This window comes from Mesoplodon mirus (genome assembly GCF_964341445.2).
Source record: "Mesoplodon mirus genome assembly, chromosome: 17".
Taxonomy (NCBI): Eukaryota; Metazoa; Chordata; class Mammalia; order Artiodactyla; family Ziphiidae; genus Mesoplodon; species Mesoplodon mirus.
Window position 1 is genome coordinate 12,266,297 of NC_138993.1, and position 19,539 is coordinate 12,285,835.

The following is a 19,539-nucleotide window of genomic DNA, read 5'->3' on the forward strand; positions in this document are numbered from 1 at the left end:
TTTATCTTTTCTTCTTGTCTCAAGCAGCTCTTTGACACTGGGCAAAATATTTTGTTTGCTCCTAGCTACTTAATCATTTTTCACTTATTTTAGTTTGTTCGTTTTTCATGTTAAGGATTTCCTCTGCTTTAGACACCTCCATTATTTTAATGAGTATAAACCTATAAACCAGAGATGGAAACCTTTATTGATAGTCTATTAAATAACTAGTCAAGATCCCCTTACTGGGTCATGAATCTGACTTACTGAATAATAATGACTGGCAATGTTTTTTAAAAAACAAAATATAAGGTCTCAATCTGAGAGCTACTGTAGTTAAATTGTTAACCAATTAAAGTATAAACACATGTGTCAGTAATGATTATTTTGTTTTTAAAATAAATGATCTGAAGCCCTTTCTAACCATAATTAAATAGTAGGGTCTACTTCCCAAACAGCTTGGCTATAATTCTCAGGTCTCCTCATGCCTGTATTGCCATAAGGTTAGGGGAGTGCTACTTTGCTTCCAAAGACGGATGAATGTCATTTTTTTGGTGGAGAAGGAGGAAGGAGAGGGGAGAAAAAAAGATTAAGGGGGAATTTCAAAGGGGAAAGGAAAATAATTTTATGTTCAGAGCTATTCTGAAACTTTGGAGATTCTTGAAGCTTTTCACTATCAATTTTCCCAAGAGTAAAACAGAGAATAACAGACCAAGAAGAACTTATACCAATATGACAATATGTGACATTCAAAGAGACTAGTTCCTTCTATTTTTAAATATTTATAAACTGATCATTTAAAACCAAAACATAAAATAGTATCTTTCCAAGTATTCTCTAATGGGATTCAAAGGTTTCACATTATGCAGGCAAAAAAGTTAACATTACTATAATACCTGACAAAATGTTTTGAGCCACTTTCTCACTCCATTCAGGTATTTCCTTTGCTTTTTCTTCTGAAACTGGCTCATAAGGTACAATGTGACTCAGATTAACTTCTTCACTTGAAGTACCTTTGGTCTAAACAGTAAAAATATTTCAAAATGTGAAATAAATACTAAGAGGAGGAAAAATCGTAAGTATTTTATAATAAAATATTAAGCCAACAAATACTAATTAATGAAAATATTTCCAGGCAACCTAGTTATAAGTACATTTTATTACATAAAGTGCAATACCATAACCACCGTGAAGGTGAAAACTGTTCTTGTCTTACGTTAGGTACCATTGGTAAGTAAGATTTAAATACCAACATACCTCCAATACAGCATTTATCAAATTATATTTAAATTGATTAATTTTTTTCTTTCTTTGACCACTCTGAGTTCCTTCATAGAGCTATCACCCCCTAGGTATTGGTATGTATGCATACAGTACTCAGTAAGGTTAAAAGATTTCTGTTAAATGACTCAGTCAGTAAGGAAGAATGTATCCAAATAAACTGGTTTTGACAGAAATGAAGTAAAAGCAAATAAAAGTATATAAACACAGAATCTACCATTCCATTCGAATGGAAATGGGAAACACAGAAATACTTGTACTTTGCTAATTTAACAGCTAGGGCCAACATTCAAAATCTCAAAAGCTAAATTTGTTTTCATTCTAAAAACTTAGGAGTAGGCTAACTCAGACCTCATTATAATTTGCAACTTCTATCTTTGACCATGTGCCAATGTCTCTAATATATGAAGAGCTCCTAGAAATTGTGAAGAAAAGGACTAACAACCCAGTAATAAAAATGGACAAAGGACATAACTAGACATCACACAGAAAACAAAATTCAAGTTACCCTTATGCATTTGCTCAACTTCACTCATAATAAAATCGATGCAAATTAATATATTCCAATATATTTCTCTCATCATCGGATTGCCAAAACATAGACCACCCACTCTGTTGAGCAGGCTGTGGGGAGATAGGTATGCTCCAACTGGTGCAGTGCTGAACAGTATACTCCTTAGGGAGGGCAATGTAGCAAAATCTATCAAAATTACAAATGCATTTACCTGTTGACACAGTAACCCCATCTCTAAGAATTTATTTGATCAATTACCTGCAGATGTATGAATCAATGGCTCTACAAAGTCATTCATTGAAGCACTGCTTGTAATACCAAACAATCACACCAAACACCCCTCAATAAGAGACAGATTAAAGAAACTACGATATATTCATACAATGAAATATAAGGTAAAAAAGACTGAGGAAGTTCTCTATTTACCCCAGACTTTATTATAAAAAAAAAATATATATATATATATGTAGGACACTCTATATGATGTTCCCTTATGTATAAGAAAGGAAGAGAAATAATTACAGATTTTGTTTGCTTTTATCTGCCTCAAAAAACCCAGGAAAGAAACACAAGATCCTAATAAAAGTAATTACCGACAGTGGCAGGAGGAATGGTGTAGACAGGGACAAAGGTGGGAGTAAAGCTTTCCAAAGATATATATATTTTTTAATATAATTAGATTTTTTTTTAACCAAGGAATTAAATTTTTAAAAATGAAGTTCTAACTTCCATTTTGGACTCCCAATGTCCTCATAAAGCTGGTCTAAGATGCTCAACATAACCCACAGTGACAGTTGGCAAGTAAAAGTAGAATATTCATGTGATATTCATTAATTCCAAAGACAATTACTGAGCACTTATAATATGGAATACAACAAAGAACAGTAGGAAACTGTTTATAATTCAATACTCACACAATGTTACTTTCTTTCACCATAGGTTTGCTTATTTCACCTTCGGGACTCATCTTAGCCATAGTGCCTTCCAGGAGGAGCCTCCTTAACTGCTTCCACACCACTCATCTATGTGGAAGGTACAACCTAGCGTTCTATACAACTTATGTACTTTCATCTAATGATCACATTGGGTAGAAATTATCTCTTTGCTAATCTGTCCTCCCCACTAGATGGGAAATATTTTGAGATGAGAAATTAAAAATTTTTCCCACTATGCTCATCTTTCTAGCACTCAATTAATATTTCCTAAACTCTAATCCAAATTTACCATTTGGAACATATCACAAAATCTAAGAAATGAAAGAATGACTAAATGTATTTTTTAAAAGCCCATTTTCTCTGTTCTGCTGACTATTCATGAAGAAATAAGGAACTGAATAAAAATGGTAGTGTAAGGAAAAGCATACCCAGCCCCAAGATCTTGGTGTATATAGGAAGGTGGAGAATAACACAAAACAAAAAAAATACACATCATTAACGTAATTATAAAAATCTTTCAAATAGTTGCAAAAAACTATCCCCCCAAACATAGATTATCTTTTAAAACAGTTTAAATGACAACTACTTGGAAAGGGAGATATTACAGCTGCTTATAATCATTTTACCAGTGACCACTTTGTACATCTGCAAGTTGCTCTGCTTCAGTAAATGGGGATCTTACACATAATTTAAACTGGTGAAAGGCACCATCAGAACAGAACACACACGCATACCTTGCTCATCTTGCACTTCCTCTACTAACCTTTTTCCCCCGTTTTCCCTTATGACGCACATCCTTACTGCCTGGGTCCAACTGTCTCCCATCAGTGCCACTGGCTTCCTTCAGTTGGTTAGAGGGGCATCTTGGTCTTCCAGGGATTTGGAATTCATTTGCTCCTTCTGCCCGGTCCCAGTTGGCCTAGGGAGTAAAGGCCTAAGCTCAGCTCAAATTCACATTTCCTCTAAGCTATGGTACACCATGCTCCAATAATATACCTATTCAAATGACAGTGTTGTACAACTACTTTTACTGGTCTTTCTCTATACTTTTATCTCATCACCAAACCTCAAACCTTTGAGGTCTTTGGCTCACAGGATATTGCTTAAAGCAAATTTCAAAAAAACAAAGTATAAGAGATAAACTTATAGCAGTAGTTGGTACAAGTGATCGTTAAATCAGATGCAGCTACATTTGAATTTAGTTAAATAATAAATTATAAGTTTTAGGAAACACATACAAGACTAAATGAGTTTAAAGGCAATTAACAACTGGGAGATTGGGATTGACATATATATACTAATATGTATAAAATGGATAACTAATAAGAACCTGCTGTATAAAAAAATAAATTCAAAATTTCAAAAATAAATAAATAAATAAATAAAGGCAATTAACAAACCTCATGTCCAGTTTAACTACTCTGCATTGTTGGAAGGCTGATTTTGTTTTTCCATTTTTGCACTCAACACTAAAGGTAATCTGCTTGCATACACTTTGCTGAATGAATGCTTAAGAGTAAAGGCAAATCAAAAGTATAGCTAGTAACTAGCTTTTGTTTCCTGTTGGGAGTTCTAGGACAATACAGAAAACTAAAAATAACATTCAACCAAAAAAATAAAACTAAACAGAGGAAGTAAACATATAACCTAAAGGTCAGTTTAATTTCTTTCCTAGAGCCCAGTAATATAGGCCAAATGAATGTAGGGGTAAAGGGAGAAACAGCTCCATAAAAGGTCTGGGATACTTAAGGAATGTCACTTCATTCAGCTAGTAAACAGCAAAGCTTATTAGACTTAAACCCATATCCATCTGACCATGTTGCTGCCTTTGTAAACTCCTCTCCTAAGCACATCGAGGCTGCACACACTTCTGTATGGGGGTCATGGGTTTTGTTAACACAGCTTAAATATCTAGTATTTAAGACCATGTTGATCACCAGGTCACTCTCACACACAGTTCTTACAACGTAATGCTGAGATGACCCTCTGACCTTTAACTTAGCTGGTGATCTCCTCCCACCACCTTTGATCTTAACTTTTTAATACAGGTATGGATTAACAGTGTATTCTAGTTCCTCAGAAAAAAGGAACAAATCTTTCATGACTGAACTCAAAGGAAACCATTTTGTGAAATCCTTCCAGACCTCCTTTCACTTTTTTTTCCATCACCTATCATACTGTACTGTGGTTATTCAACAGACTGTAAGGTGCTCAAGAATGGGAGTTGTTATATATGTATCTTTATAGCCTCCTCTGTTCTTTCTCCCCACCCCATCATTTAACATAGAACCAGGTTAAATAATGAATTCTAAGTATCTGCTGACTGAAAGAGAAAATAAAAGATTACACTACCATGCTGTCAATCTCCTTCAACCTCAGATAACTGTCAGTATTCACAATCAAACATATTTTCCCCCTCTTGTCCTACGTTAGGATGGGCAAGAACACTTAAAGAAAATATCTCCATTATACTCTATTTCAACTCCCTATAACAGATCAGCATGTGGGCAGAGGAACTGGGCTAAATAAGGCAAGTTCACAGGATGACCAACCGTATTTTAAATCACATTTTATTTTGCCTTCGTTCATCATGAGAACAAAGACAATTCCCTCAAACAAAACCTGTTCCTCAAGTCATACCCCTAAAATGTCCAATATTACCCAGATGCTAATGCTGAAATTACCGTCACTTCACCATTTAGTCCCATTGGCCCACTTTCCCAACTGAGAAGTAAGACAGTGGTCATAACAAAAGCAAATATTCACAGAACATTACTACTTGCTAGCACTGATTTAAGTGTCTTAATGTATTAACTTTTAATCTTCATCACAGCACAATGATGTGGATGTTATCATTATCCTGACTTTATGATAAAGAAACTAAACTATAGAGAAGATCAACAGCTTGAGTTAAAAGGCATTAAGCAAAGGAGTTCAAATTCAAACAGAGGTAATCTGACTCCAGAGACCACAATCTTAATCACTATTTACAGCCAATTCCCAACTTGTATTTGTGAATACGCAAGCAAATTATATACTCTCAGTTTCCTAACTCTGATCACATTAGAGCTTATTACAGTTTCTTTAAAAGCAGAAGTGCTTATGTTACAGTAGGTTTACATCCTGAAGGTGATCGCACAAGTTACCTGGAGCCGAAGGTCAGACATTTGTCTTAATAGATCCTCAAAGAGTTCTCTATCATCTTCTGGTAATTCAGAAGACAAGACGACCCCCACAAAGCATCCTGATGCTTGTAACATTGTATCAGGAAACATGTAGGCTCCTACAGTACATTTAAGAACTGGAGATCTATCAGGAACTAGAGGATACAACCAGTCACAAACCTGAAAAGGTTAATTTAAAACAAATCAATTAATAGAACTAGGTTTTCACCGAGGTTTTAAATATTGTTATACTAGCAAACACACATTTTAAAGTTTGAAATGCATTTTACAAGGCTTTCTAGAACCATCAGCATCGACAAACCCCCAATAAAAATCAGCCATTTGCTAGTCTGATCTCCCTGCAAAACACTCACAGGAACTGTGCTAAAAATGTTATTGCTCCACTAATTATATAGTCTTAAAACTGGTGCCCTTAAACAGCCCACTGTTAACCAATAATGAGTCTAGCTTTAAATAAATGGTCAAAGTAAATTAAGGTTTTCTTTATTATTCAAATTAGACATCCCTTTGTGGAAAACAATAAAATCAAACTGTTTCCAAGTACTCCAAATGTATTTACTGATTTAATCCTCTTGGTTGGTGTTGTCATTTTAACTACAAGAAAACTGAGGCACAGAGAGGTTAAGTTGCTCAGAGTCAACAACCAAAAAGTGGGGCTAGGGTTTAAGCACATGCTATCTGCCACTGGAGAAACTAAACAATTATTTTAATTAGAAACCCAGCATTCAAAATGTTGAATTTTCTTTTAACTAAACCCAACCTGATCTGACAGAGCAAGAAGATTAAGTTACATTTATGGGTTCACTATCTATTGTGAAGTTAAATCAAAATGACACAAAGCTGCCCTGCAACGTCATCTGGCGACGTCAGATTATCACAATAAGACTTAATTAAGCTCACCTCCTAGAGATCTAAATTCAGAAGAAACTAAGTTTAAATCAGGATACCCAAATTATTCATTTCCATTATTCTTTGAGTGACCAGAATATAACTTCACCCCTCACCCAGGACACTCTCTTCGTAATATTAAGAAACTTGGGAGAATAGATTATCAAAATACTGTGCAATAAACATGAGTCAATGGGATTAAATATTTCATATAAATGATGGAAAACCCTGGTATACTATCATCATCTCTGACCAACAGAATACGAATGTGCAGGGATTAAGCACTCAAGTCTGACTCTTTCCTAGAAAGTGCTTAACAAACATTTTCAAATTCTTTTTTTTAATGGATTCTCTCTTTTTTTAGTCATCTCAAAAGCCACTCTCCAACTTTTATAAAAGTCAAATTTCAGGCAAGTTACAATAAAACTGATTACTGTATTTTCCAAAGTATGATATATAACCATCTGTGGTATACGAAATGACTTCAAGTAATATACAAACTAGAGTAGCAACATATTTTAACATGTATTAGGGAAAAATACGGTATCTTTCCCTCAATTTCACAGTTGTTATTGTTTAGGAAAAAATTAACAAATGAGACATTTAAATAAAAATATGAATAACAAGTGTTGGATTTAACAAAAAAAATCATAATGGTTATACTTAAATGACTAAAGATTGGGAAAGGTTTCTTTTACTTTGCCATGATTTCTCTAAGATTAACTACATTCTGTTCACCTTGACTGAAATGGAGTATCCTCAAATCTTCTCAAATAAAACTTTATAGACCTTTCTCAGGCTAGATTATTACAGATTGGTGAGCTCATCCACCATAGGCTGACTTCTCCCAGTTTCACTTTCAGAGGGCAATCTCATGTCCAAGTTCCCTATGAACTGACTATAAATTTAACAGGTTTAAAAAGTATATTAAAACTAAAGTCAAGAGAAAAATCGTTTTTAGAAGCCACAGAATTCTAGTCTGCCTATTTAAAACCAAATTAATTTCTAATTTCCTAAATAAAGCAATAGTGATTTTTTTGCAGCGTAAAAAAAATTACATCTAACTTCTAATACTTAGTTGTTTCAATGTTTGTTTTTTAGAACAAAAAAATTCAGTAAACACCTAACTCTCTTTACGGACACTGCTACAAATATCCAAATACATGTAAGTGAGAGCCCCTTAAAAAGACTCAAACTTTGGGTACAATTTTACTTTTTATTTAGGACTCAAAATAGGAGATGTTGGAAAGGTTAAGCACAAAATTTAAAGAACTAAGACAGAACAAATTTTTACTAGAGAACAAGTCATTTTAATGGTTGAGCTCATGAGCTCATTCTACATGTAGTAGAATGTTTCTGATGTTCATTCCCCGCACCTCCAGTAGCCCAGGCCCCAAAGGTTTTTTAAATTCCACTTTTCCTCTATTACCAGATCAGCAGAAAGTATTATATCTTTTATCAGCCCCCTCCCAATCCCAATCAAAAAGCCTACTCTTTTTAACCTCAAGGCTTCTTTTTAAAAATAACTTATGGGATTCACACTATTTTTCCTGTCCATTAATGAAGTTTTCCTTTCAACAATGCCCCCAAATACCTCCTTCATACATCCCTAGTAAGTCTCCAACTATCTTTAAACAACCTTCAAGTTGACTCCATGTACAAGCTGCATAAGAACTGAAAATAGAATATACCAAGAGAGAAAATAAATCTGGATAACTAGTACTGTAACTAAACCACATCATCTGGACTCTGGATAAAAGCACCTGCCTCGCTCAAATAGTCATCTCCCTTACATGCAAACCCTTTTGTTATACCCAATGTATACTGAATCTGTACTTCTACAACCCCATCTCCCTGTACCAATGTCCACTCTTAAAAACAGATTGATATTCGACCATCACCTTCAGAATACCTTACAAATTCCACAACAGTTTCCTAACAACCTTTATTTAGCACCAGTCTTTGTTCTTGGACCAAGGGCATTCTGGTAAATTTATGTGCTTGGAAAGTTAGAACTGCATCTTAGATGATTGTCACAGTCTCTACTTGTAGACCAGGGTTTCTCAACCTTGGCATGACTGAAATTTTCAGTTAATTTTTTTATTGATGAGAGCTATCCTGTTTAGATGTTTAGCAGTACACCTGGCCCCTACCCACCATATATGCCAGTAGCAGTAGCACAATCCCCAGTGCCAGTTGTGACGACCAAAAATGTCCCCAACTACTGCTAAAATATCCCACAGTGGGGAGACTGGGGGTGGGGGGTATTCCTACTAGTTGAGAACCACTATTCCAGACACTGGATCTAGCCCAGTTCAGCCCCTCAGCTGAGGCTTACAGTTACACATTCACACGAGTTACATAAATCCCTTGTGAAATCAAAGTTATTACGTTTCTTCTTCAGATAAAAAATTACAAGTTAAGGATGAATATTCTGATTTCCCTCAGGTCCTGTATTCACAAATTTAGTACTAAAACAAGAGTTTACATCTAAAGAAAAGGAAAAAGAAAGGCTATCAAACACATAGAGGCTCATGGCTCATAAATTTCATGAAATATATTTAAAAAGGAACTAGAATTTATAATAATCTTCTTGCACTTACTGTCTTGGACACATTATAAATATTTACAAATAAAAATAATATATTCTACACATATTTCAAATTATGTTTACATTTTTCTTTGGCTTACCTGAAGAAACCCAGGAGGACGGTTTAGAACTGTATCAAGAGAATTATCCAAGAACCTCACGATTCGAAGGTACCCAGGATATGAAGGTGCACTAACCTCCCCTGCAGGATTTACAAAAAAAATCTGTACTCCATTTGGTATCAAAATCAACTCATCTGCATCTAGCCCTAAGGTCTCAAGAGGAGGTGGCTGAGAATGATTCCTATAAAAGTTTTCCCCAACTGATGAGAACTCTCCAGATTCTGTTCCATAGGATACAGTGTAGTGACCTTCAGCAGCCTGAGGAGTATAAGCAGGAGGTGCTTCTGATGGATGACTTTGAGATGGTAAGGAGAAAGTACTAGGTGTAGAAACTGGTTCTGTACTTGTAGTTGGAGTGTTTCCATTTACTTCATTGTGCTGAGGAAGTGAATTAAAGGACTCAGGCTCCAGTGACTTTTCGGACATATCTTTAGGTGGAAATTCTGGATGTAACTTGGGCACCTCCTGAAGATCATTCTGTAGAGAAGTGGCAAGACCCTTCTCTAGAATTTCCAACCTGGTACGTACGTTCTGTAGTGTTTCTTTCATTTTCTGTTGCATCTGTCTAGCAGATTCCCACCCAGGACCTATGTGTTCGGGATCTGCTGATGAAATGCTGATTCCTCTGAGCAAGTGCCCTATTCCTTGCTTATAGTAGTTCTTTGCTTCTTCTTTCTGACCTAATTCATCTGTATTCAGTCCTTTATTAACAAATAAAAAGGCCTTCTTGTATGCTTCCTTGATGATCTTAATTTCAGCAGGTTCTCCATCTTGTGGCTCTTGTTCCATTTCTGCAAAACAGGAAATATATTTTTAATTACCTTATTTAGCTCTTTGTTTACTTATTTATTATCAGTTTCTCCTACCTGAATATATTTCAGAGGATTGGAGCCTTGCTTGTCCGTCCTGTTCACTGATGTATTCCCTAAGCCTATTATTAGATCTGACATAGAGAAAGCACTCAATATGTATTTTTTTTTTTTCTTTTTGCGGTACACGGGCCTCACTGTTGCGGCCTCTCCCGTTGTGGAGCACAGGCTCTGGACGCGCAGACTCAGCGGTCATGGCTCACGGGCCCAGCCGCTCCGCGGCATGTGGGATCCTCCCAGACCGGGGCACGAACCCGTGTCCCCTGCATCGGCAGGCGGACTCCCAACCACTGCGCCACCAGGGAAGCCCTCAATATGTATTTGTTGAATGGATAAATAAATAATACTCTTGGTCCTAAATATCTTTTTTTTTTAACATCTTTATTGGAGTATAATTGCTTTACAATGGTGTGTTAGTTTCTGATGAATAACTTTTTAATTAAAAAACATAAGAGAATAAGCCGGAACACATCTGTTGAATAATTTTCTTGTTCCAGTTTCTTACAAGAAATAAAAGTTTCCTGTACCTTTAAGGTCGGAACAAAAAAGTCTCACTCTAAAATTCATTATAATTCCAGATTATAGTAGCTAATTAAAAATGAGGTTGAATCGTGCATTGGAGAGGACAGAAATGAGAAAAAAAATGATCTGAGTGAAGCTTTAAAGTACCCAACTTCCACTTAAAGTTAGCAGGTTACTCACATGCAGTTAGCCCTTCTCCCTCCCAAAACTCCATTAAAATGACTTACAAGATTATTAAAAAAGCATAACCATTCTTTTCAATGAGAAAAAGGCATGAACAGGTACTTCACAAAACAGGATATTTAAATGACATGTGAAAAGGTGTTCAACACATGATTCCCTCAGGGAAATGAAACTAAAATCCATAACATGACTACAGCTGACCCTTGAACAGTAGGGGATCCACTTATACAAGGATTTTTTCAGTAAATACGGTACTGTATTTTCATTTTACAGCTCTTTAAATTAACTAAGTATGGGGGAAAGTGTGTTTGATTAGAGATCACATTACATGGAATCAAAAGAACTGGGGTCTGCGTCCTGATTCTATCCAAATTGTTTCAGCTTCCTGCCCTTGGATGAGTCATGTATCGATTCCTTTGTGTTTGAGGCAGAGACAGCAGCAGAGGGACTTCTGACCGTGTGGGGACTGGCGCCCCTTATCCCCTGTTGTTCAAGGGTCAGCTATATATACTTGTCAGGAAGCTGAAACTGAAGACTGACGAGCATTAGAGAAGATGGCAACTGGAACTCTCATATACTTTGCCGGTGGAAGTGAAAAATGCTACAGCCACTATGGAAATTTGGCATTTCTACCAAAGCTACATTCACCCACTCTATGACCCAGCAATTCCATTTAGAGGTATATAACCAAGAGAAATGAATGAATATACACACCAAAAACATGTACAATCATATTCATAGCAGCTTTATTCACAAAAGCCAAAAAATCGAAACAACCCAAATGCCCACCCACAGGAGAAGGGATAAATAGTGGCATATTTATATTATGCAGTAATACGCAGGAATTTTTTTTAATCGATGCCTGTAACGCTGATGAATCTCACCAATTGCACAAAAGAAGCCGCATACAAAAAACTTCACATTGAGACTACTATACTATACTATATGATCTTACAGGTAAAGTTGAGGAACAAGCAAAACTAGTCTATTATGATAGAAACAAAAATAATGATTACAGGTGTTGGTATAGACTCGGAAGGGACACGAGGGGACCTTACAGGATATGAAAATGCTCTCTATTTTGATCTGAGTGGTGATTACATGGGTGTATACATACATTAAAAAAATCTGTAAATCTGAGATTAGTGCACTATATTGCACATTATATCCTTTAATAAAACAAATAACAAAGCCGTAACTCACAAAGAGGGAGGATGAAGAGTCAACAGGGCTTTGTTTCTGAAAAAGGAGGAAGACAAGTAGTAACTCACAAAACAGATTTGAGAAAGCTGAAGCCTACACTGTCAATCGGGAAACCAGAGAAACAGCCCCATTTATATCTCATCACAGAACCTCCGAAAGGCACAGGAACTGATGGGATTCAATCTTCCTCTGGAAGAGGGAGTAAAGGTAGAGCTGAAAAAAGGACTGATTCAAAGCTGATTTACAAAGTAGACCTTTAGATCTCTCCTATACCAAGCACCCCAAAACACTATTTCTCTCCAGCCCTGAAAGAAGATTGGATATTTTAATTCAAAAGAGCATAAAATAAAATGTCTCAGGACAGGGAACTATCAGACATGATTAAGGGTAAATATCAAAAGCAGGACGATGAAAAATTAGTTACTGAATACTGAGACCTGCAATCTTTTCTCCCCAACTTGGGTCTTAGAGTTCAGGCAGATAGGTACCACTCCAGAAAAAAGATTATAGTGTCTTCTCTGAGAAATCTGACCACCACCAAGAGGAAAAACCTACAGAAAGTGACACTGAGAGTTCCCCCAGGAACTGTCCAAGCAACTAACTCTTCAGAGAAGCCATGGTTGATAGGTTCTACCCCAGAGTCTCCAATTAACATTTTAGTGCCCCAATCTTATACATAAGCAGAGAGCTAAGAATCAGAAAACTGGTGAGGAAAACGTCTAATATGAAAGAAAAGAAAAATAAGAACAATGCAATTTGGTTGAAATGGATAATATGCAGGGAGAAGAACACTTCCAAAAAACCTTTGTATCAATATAAAGAAAAAGAAAATACTGCATCCATGAAATAAAAACAGGACATACACGTACGAAAAAGGAAAAAGAACTAAAGGAGCTTTTAAAAATTGTATACAAAATAGCTGGAAAGAAAAACTCAGTAGAGGGATGAGAAGACAAGTTTAAAAAAATATAGAAAATTTCTGCAAAGCAGAGCAAAAAGACAATGAGATGAAAAATAGTAAAGAACAGACAAGAAAATTAGAGAGAACTCAGTCTAGAAGGTCTGACATCTGAATAACAAAACTTCCAGAAAGAGAGAATAGATTAAAAAAATATATATCAGGGATAGAAGAGCTGAAGAAACATTTCAAAGAATTTCCCTGAACTGGAAAGCACGAAATCCCAGATTAAAAAGACCCATGAACAAAGGATGAAAAAACCCCCACAACCAGGAAATTTCAGAACATTAGGCTCAAAGGGACCATCTTAAAAGGGCTTATCCATAAAAATAAATAAATATAAAGAGAAATAAGATTGCTAAGGAACTTCTTAAACCCAACAGAAGTTACAAGAAAATAGTATAATTAATTTATGACTCTGAGTGAAAATAACTTCCAAACCCAGCCAAGTGACTGCTCAGATATTACACCTTCTTTTTCTTGGATTCCATGTTTGATGGAAGTAATCACAAGGCTGATGACACCAGTTCACAGATGACAATTACGCAAACAGTTCTCACTGGAGGAGAAGACAGAACTCCAGAGATGTCTTCAAGCAACTAACATTGACAGAATACCTAATGTGTTCTTAAGTTTTGAGAACAGATCTATTAGGTTGGCCAAAAAATGCCTCTGGTTTTTAAGTAAAAATAAAACACACATTTTTCATTTTCACCAAGACCTTTATTGAACAACGTATTCACCCTTTTGTTCCACTACCTTCTGCCACTTTTCAGGCAACTTCGTAATTACATCTTCCCAAAACTTTTTATCCTTTTGAGCAAAGAACTGCTCCAGGTGTCTTTTACAGTCTTCCAGGGAATTGAAATTTTTTCCATTAAGAGATAAAGACAGAAATGAATGGAAATCCGAAGGTGCAACGTCTGGTGAATATGGTAGATGAATCAGAACTTCCCAGCCAAGCTGTGACAGTTTTTGCCTGGTCATCAAAGAAACATGCGGTCTTGTGTTATCCTGATAGAAGATTATGTGTTTTCTGTTGACTAATTCTGGATGCTTTTCTTTGAGTGCTGCTTTCAGTTGGTCTAATTAGGAGCGGTACTTGTTGGAATTAATCGCTTGGTTTTCCAGAAGGAGCTCATAATAGAGGACTCCCTTCCAATCCCACCATATACACAACATCACCTTCTTTGGATGAAGACCAGCCTTTGGTGTGGGTGGTGGTGGTTCGTTTTGCCTGCCCCATGATCTCTTCCTTTCCGCATTATTGTACAGTATCCACTTTTCATCACCTGTCATAATTTGTTTTTAAAAAGGAATGTTTTCATTACGTTTAAATAGAGAATCTCATGCGGAAATACAATCAAGAAGGTTTTTTTCGCTTAACTTATGTGGAACCCAAACATCAAAATGATGAACGTAACCAAGCTGGTGTAAATGATTTTCAATGCTTGATTTGGATATTTTGAGTATGTCAGCTATCTCCTGCGTGGTATAACGTTGACTGCTCTCCATTAATGTCTCAATTTGATCGTTATGAACTTCAACTGGTCTACCCGACTGTGGAGCGTTGTCCAGCGAGAAATCTCCAGCACAAAACTTCGCAAACCACTTTTGACACGTTCGATCAGTCACAGCACCTTCTCCATACACTGCACAAATCTTTTTGTGTGTTTCCATTGCGTCTTTACCTTTCTTAAAATAATAACCATAGTATGCCAAAAATGTTGCTTTTCTTCTCCTATCTTCAATATTAAAATTCACCAATTTTGATAAGCCTTTTTTTAAATGCACGCTGATATGACAGCTGTCACATACAATCTAACAAAATTGTTTTGAATGAAGTTAAAGACAATTAAGTGCTACTAGAGCCATCTTATGGAAAAAACCAAACTAACCTTTTGGCCAACCCAATAAATAACTGTGGGAGGACTCAGGGTTTAATCAGTGGTAAGTACATGGTAAACTAAGGAAATAAAAATCAAGACAATTATTAACTCCAGGGAAAACAAGATGCTGAGCTAGAAAGAAAAGTAATCATGTACAGCATGTTTCAGTTTTGATTAATGTCATAATAATGTAAATAATGAATCTTGATACAAGCAAAATTATAATACAACCATATTGAGAAGATGGGAAGATGGATGGATATAAAGTTTCTGTGCCTGTGGTATAGGATAGAAGACCTAAAATTTCATCTTTCCTACTAGGACATTAATGGACAATGCCTAAAACTGAAAAATAAAATAAAGTAGCAATATAAGCATCCTGTTCACAGATTTAGACAGAAAGACCAAAAGAATTGGTAAGAAAATTGATACATGCTGCCTTTGGGAGTAAGGGATGAGGCTGGGAGGGTGGGACCTCTGATTTTCACTGCAGGTCTTATAAAAATATCTAATTCTTAATAATATGTACAGGATAAAAAAATTAATTACTAATTTTTAAAAAGTAAACTGAAGCTTTAGAGCAGATTGTCTAACAGAATTATAATGTTAACTACATATGTAATTTTAAATTTTCTAATAGCCACATTTAAAAAGTAAAAAGAAATCTCAGTGATGCTATTTATTTATCCAAATACAGCCAAAATATTATTCCACCATATACCCAATATTCAAATTAATAATGAGATAGTTTACCTTATTTTTTGGCATTAAGTATGAAACTTAGTGTGTATTTTATGCTTGAAGCGGATCTCAATTCCAAGTACCTTCATCTCAAGCGCTCAATACCCCCATATGCCTACTGTGGATACTGCAGTTTTAGAGACTGTCTTCCTGTGATCTCATTAAAAATTATAGTAACAGGATAAGGCTGTTTTTGCAACAACTTACATTATAAAAGGCATCACCAAAACTGGCCTAACCATACTTTCTAACCTGAAAAAGAAACAAACCATTGGTCAGCCTTATCATGCAGTGACTTCATAGTAGTTGAGAGAATATATATATATATATTCAGTCTCCAATTTAGAAAACATCATATACAATTGACCATAATCAGACCTCACTTGCCCTACCTTGAATCCCCTATCAAAATCATATTTCCTTTCCCTGGAATTCCTCTTTAGAAGAGAATGTCGGGGGCTTCCCTGGTGGCGCAGTGGTTGAGAGTCCGCCTGCCGATGCAGGGGACACGGGTTCGTGCCCCGGTCCGGGAAGAACCCACATGCCGCGGAGCGGCTGGGCCTGTGAGCCGTGGCCGCTGAGCCTGCGCGTCCGGAGCCTGTGCTCCGCAACGGGAGAGGTCACAACAGTGAGAGGCCCGCGTACCACAAAAAAAAAAAAAAAAGAAGAGAATGTCGGTAGATCTTCCCTTAGAAACCACGGGACAGGAATTCTGCACTCCACGTCCCTTAGGGTACAAGGAGGCTCAGAGTTCAGAAAGCAAGACAGCAGAGGTTAAACAGGCTTTTGTGAGCTGATCTGGGAATTTAACCAGCATTTTTAAGTTTTTCCAATTGACTTGAATAGGGCCTTGAACAACACTGTGACCTGGCACCCACTTTTTTGCTACTTGCTACAGGATACCACTACCACCAACGCACAATTTACAGAGCGTTTAATGTGTGCTGAAGACTATGCTAGATGTTTATCTCATTTAATCCTTACAAACAACTCCTGAGGCATTGTTACTATCACTAGTACTTTGCAGAGGGAAAAAAAATTGAGGTTTGCAGTAACTGCCTTATATCACATGTTTCTGAAAGACCTTGGAGCTAATAATTATTTTCACATTTTTAAAGGGTTATAAAAACAAGGATATGCAGCAGAGATCATATGTGTCCCACAAGCCTAAAATATTTTACTATCTACTGTCTGGTACTTTACAAAAAAAGTTTACTAACCCACTGCCCTAGGTTATAGTTAAATAGTCTGATTCCAAAACTAATCCTCTAAACCAGGGCTTCTCAACCTCGGTTTGACTGACATTTTGGGCTGGAAAATTCTTTGTCATGGGAGGCTGTCCTGATCACTGTAGGATGTTTAACCACACTCTGATCTCTATCTACTAGATGCCAGAAGCAGCACACCCTCCACCCGCCATGTGACAGATCAAAAATGTGTCCAGACATTGCCAAATGTACCCTGGCAGCAAAATCATCCCCCGTTGATAACCGCTGCTCAAATGGTCTTTAAATTAGGGAATGTGTACCCCTAGGGCACATGAAGATTTGTCAAGGAACATGTTGCAACAACATATATAATCCTAAGAAAAAGGCTTCCAGATCCCTGTACTTGCATTTAGTACTCCTCACTAAAACTGACCTCCCTGGGAATATGCCTGCAGTTCAGCTATCATACTGTTGTTTTTCCTCTTCCAAGCTCCTTTCAATCTTCCCACTTTACAAAACTTCACCAAAAATACCTCTCACTCATTCCTATTTTTACTATGGTGTATTCCCCAGAATGGAAAGGCATGGTACTATGAAACAGCCCAAAAAAGTCAGAGGTGTCAATTTCAACTGAGGAACGACTCCAACTATCAAATCTCGTTAAGATATAAATTTCCAGTAAACTTCCATTTTTCATATTTATTATTTGTCAAAATCCATCAGGTATTATACTGTTCTGACCAACTATTACTACTTGTAATAATTCAATCCAGAAGAAAAATAACTCCTAGAGTTACAGTTAAAGGAAATTTTTAAAATTTGGTTTCAACTTACACAAATATTTTTATTAAAGACATGTATGACAGAATAAAAAGCTGTCAGGCATAAATAAATTACATTAAGATAATATCCAGTGGGGGTGGGTAAAAATCAAAGTACAATTTCAAGAAAAAGGAACTGTGTAAAATACCATGTATTTTAAAAATTGATGGTGATGGCTATAAAAGTGCAATATGATACTCCTTGAGATATAGTTGAGTGATGTACCAATTTTATATTAAAATGTCAGTATCTATACCACGTGGGAAACTGCATCCTTTCCAACTACCTGAAAGTATGATGTAAAACATTATAAAACAACCTATCGTGTGCAAGGGAGATAGTTTTACAAAAATTATTTTGGGGGTTCGCAAGCAAATTAAAAACACCGTTCTAAAACCACTCACTATTATATTGCAAACACAAAACACACATGGTCTGTGGCGCTTAGAAGCACAGTAATTCACTACCTCTTATTAAGCTCTTTGGATGTGCTTGGCACTGTTCTACGCTCCATTTACTCCTCATATCCTTGGAGGTTTGATCTGATTTAGAAAATCTTTTACAAATATTGAGCAGCTTGCTCAAGAACTAGTAAATGAACTAGTAAATGGAAGAGACAGGCTCAATAGATATTTGTCCAGAAAATGAAATGAAATGTCCGATTCCAAAGCTAAACCTCCTGCTTTGCTTACAAGTTAGCAGAGTGAGGGAGGTGTGAAGGGTACTTGGAGTGTTTCATGGTAGACTTAGGTCTTAAGCCTTAAAAAAACATAACATTTAAAGGCAGAAAGAAGTCACGATACAGGAACCCAAGGTAGAAGCAATATGACCTTGCATATATCTTTATTTCAAAGCTTATTTCACACAGTGTGCTGAAAGCTTTCCTAAATAATGTGTCACTGAAGGAAATGGGAGCTATTCAAAGGGAAGGCACGCATGTGTGTGCACACACGTGTGTGCATTGGGGTGGGGGGGTGATTCCATGGGTCAGCTGCTGCTGAACAGCCTTCCTTGCTGGGCATCTCTACTCTGAAGAGAAAAAAAAAATAGCAGGGAGAAGAGCCTGTGTATCTTTCCGGTGAAATGCAGTTGGGAATCTCAACACAGAAAGAAAAAAGTTTGTACTAAAATATTATATTTTTATTTTGTCGTTGTTCTGGGATTTGCTTTATTCTCAGTAGCCTCTGAGAAAATGCATTTCACAGGAATAGGACTATACGATGGTGACTTTAGAAAAAACAATGTCTACCATAACCTTAACCATAGTTAAGTGTTTATCAAGTGTCTTGAAAAGATAAAAACTATTATTACATGATTTGACGCTTGAATTTTTAAAGCTGGGGACAGAAAAAGTCTTTGAAATGTCAATCTGAAGTATTAAATAAAACAGTACCTACACCACTATAACCATCTTCAATCACAACCAAAAGCTGTCTCCAGATACCAATGGCACATTTATTTTCAAACGTTCTAATAAAAGAAGTAAAATATATTTGTTTCAAATATAACCGTGTGTGCGCGCGCGCTTTAAAAAAAATACTGAGGAGCAAAGGTTAAATTCTGAACCAAACCCTTGGACTTAGTTCAATCCCATAAACACTGAAAATAGTAACAATCATGCTAACGGTCAACATCGTTAGTAGTCTTTAA

At 36.3% G+C, this 19,539-nt stretch overlaps 1 protein-coding gene across 2 annotated transcripts in view; it reads right to left on the reverse strand.

Annotated features, from left to right (window-relative positions):
* Positions 1 to 19,539, reverse strand: part of SPART (spartin) — a 39,307-nt gene that overhangs the window by 18,119 nt on the left and 1,649 nt on the right. For both annotated transcript variants that reach the window (XM_082602106.1, XM_082602105.1), the window contains exons 2-5: positions 9,474 to 10,285; positions 5,856 to 6,053; positions 3,473 to 3,628; positions 876 to 999 (exon numbers count right to left, since the gene is read on the reverse strand). In XM_082602106.1, the coding sequence (XP_082458232.1) occupies positions 876 to 999; positions 3,473 to 3,628; positions 5,856 to 6,053; positions 9,474 to 10,283 (1,288 nt within the window). In that variant the 5' untranslated portion in view covers positions 10,284 to 10,285. The remainder of the gene's footprint in view (positions 1 to 875; positions 1,000 to 3,472; positions 3,629 to 5,855; positions 6,054 to 9,473; positions 10,286 to 19,539) is intronic.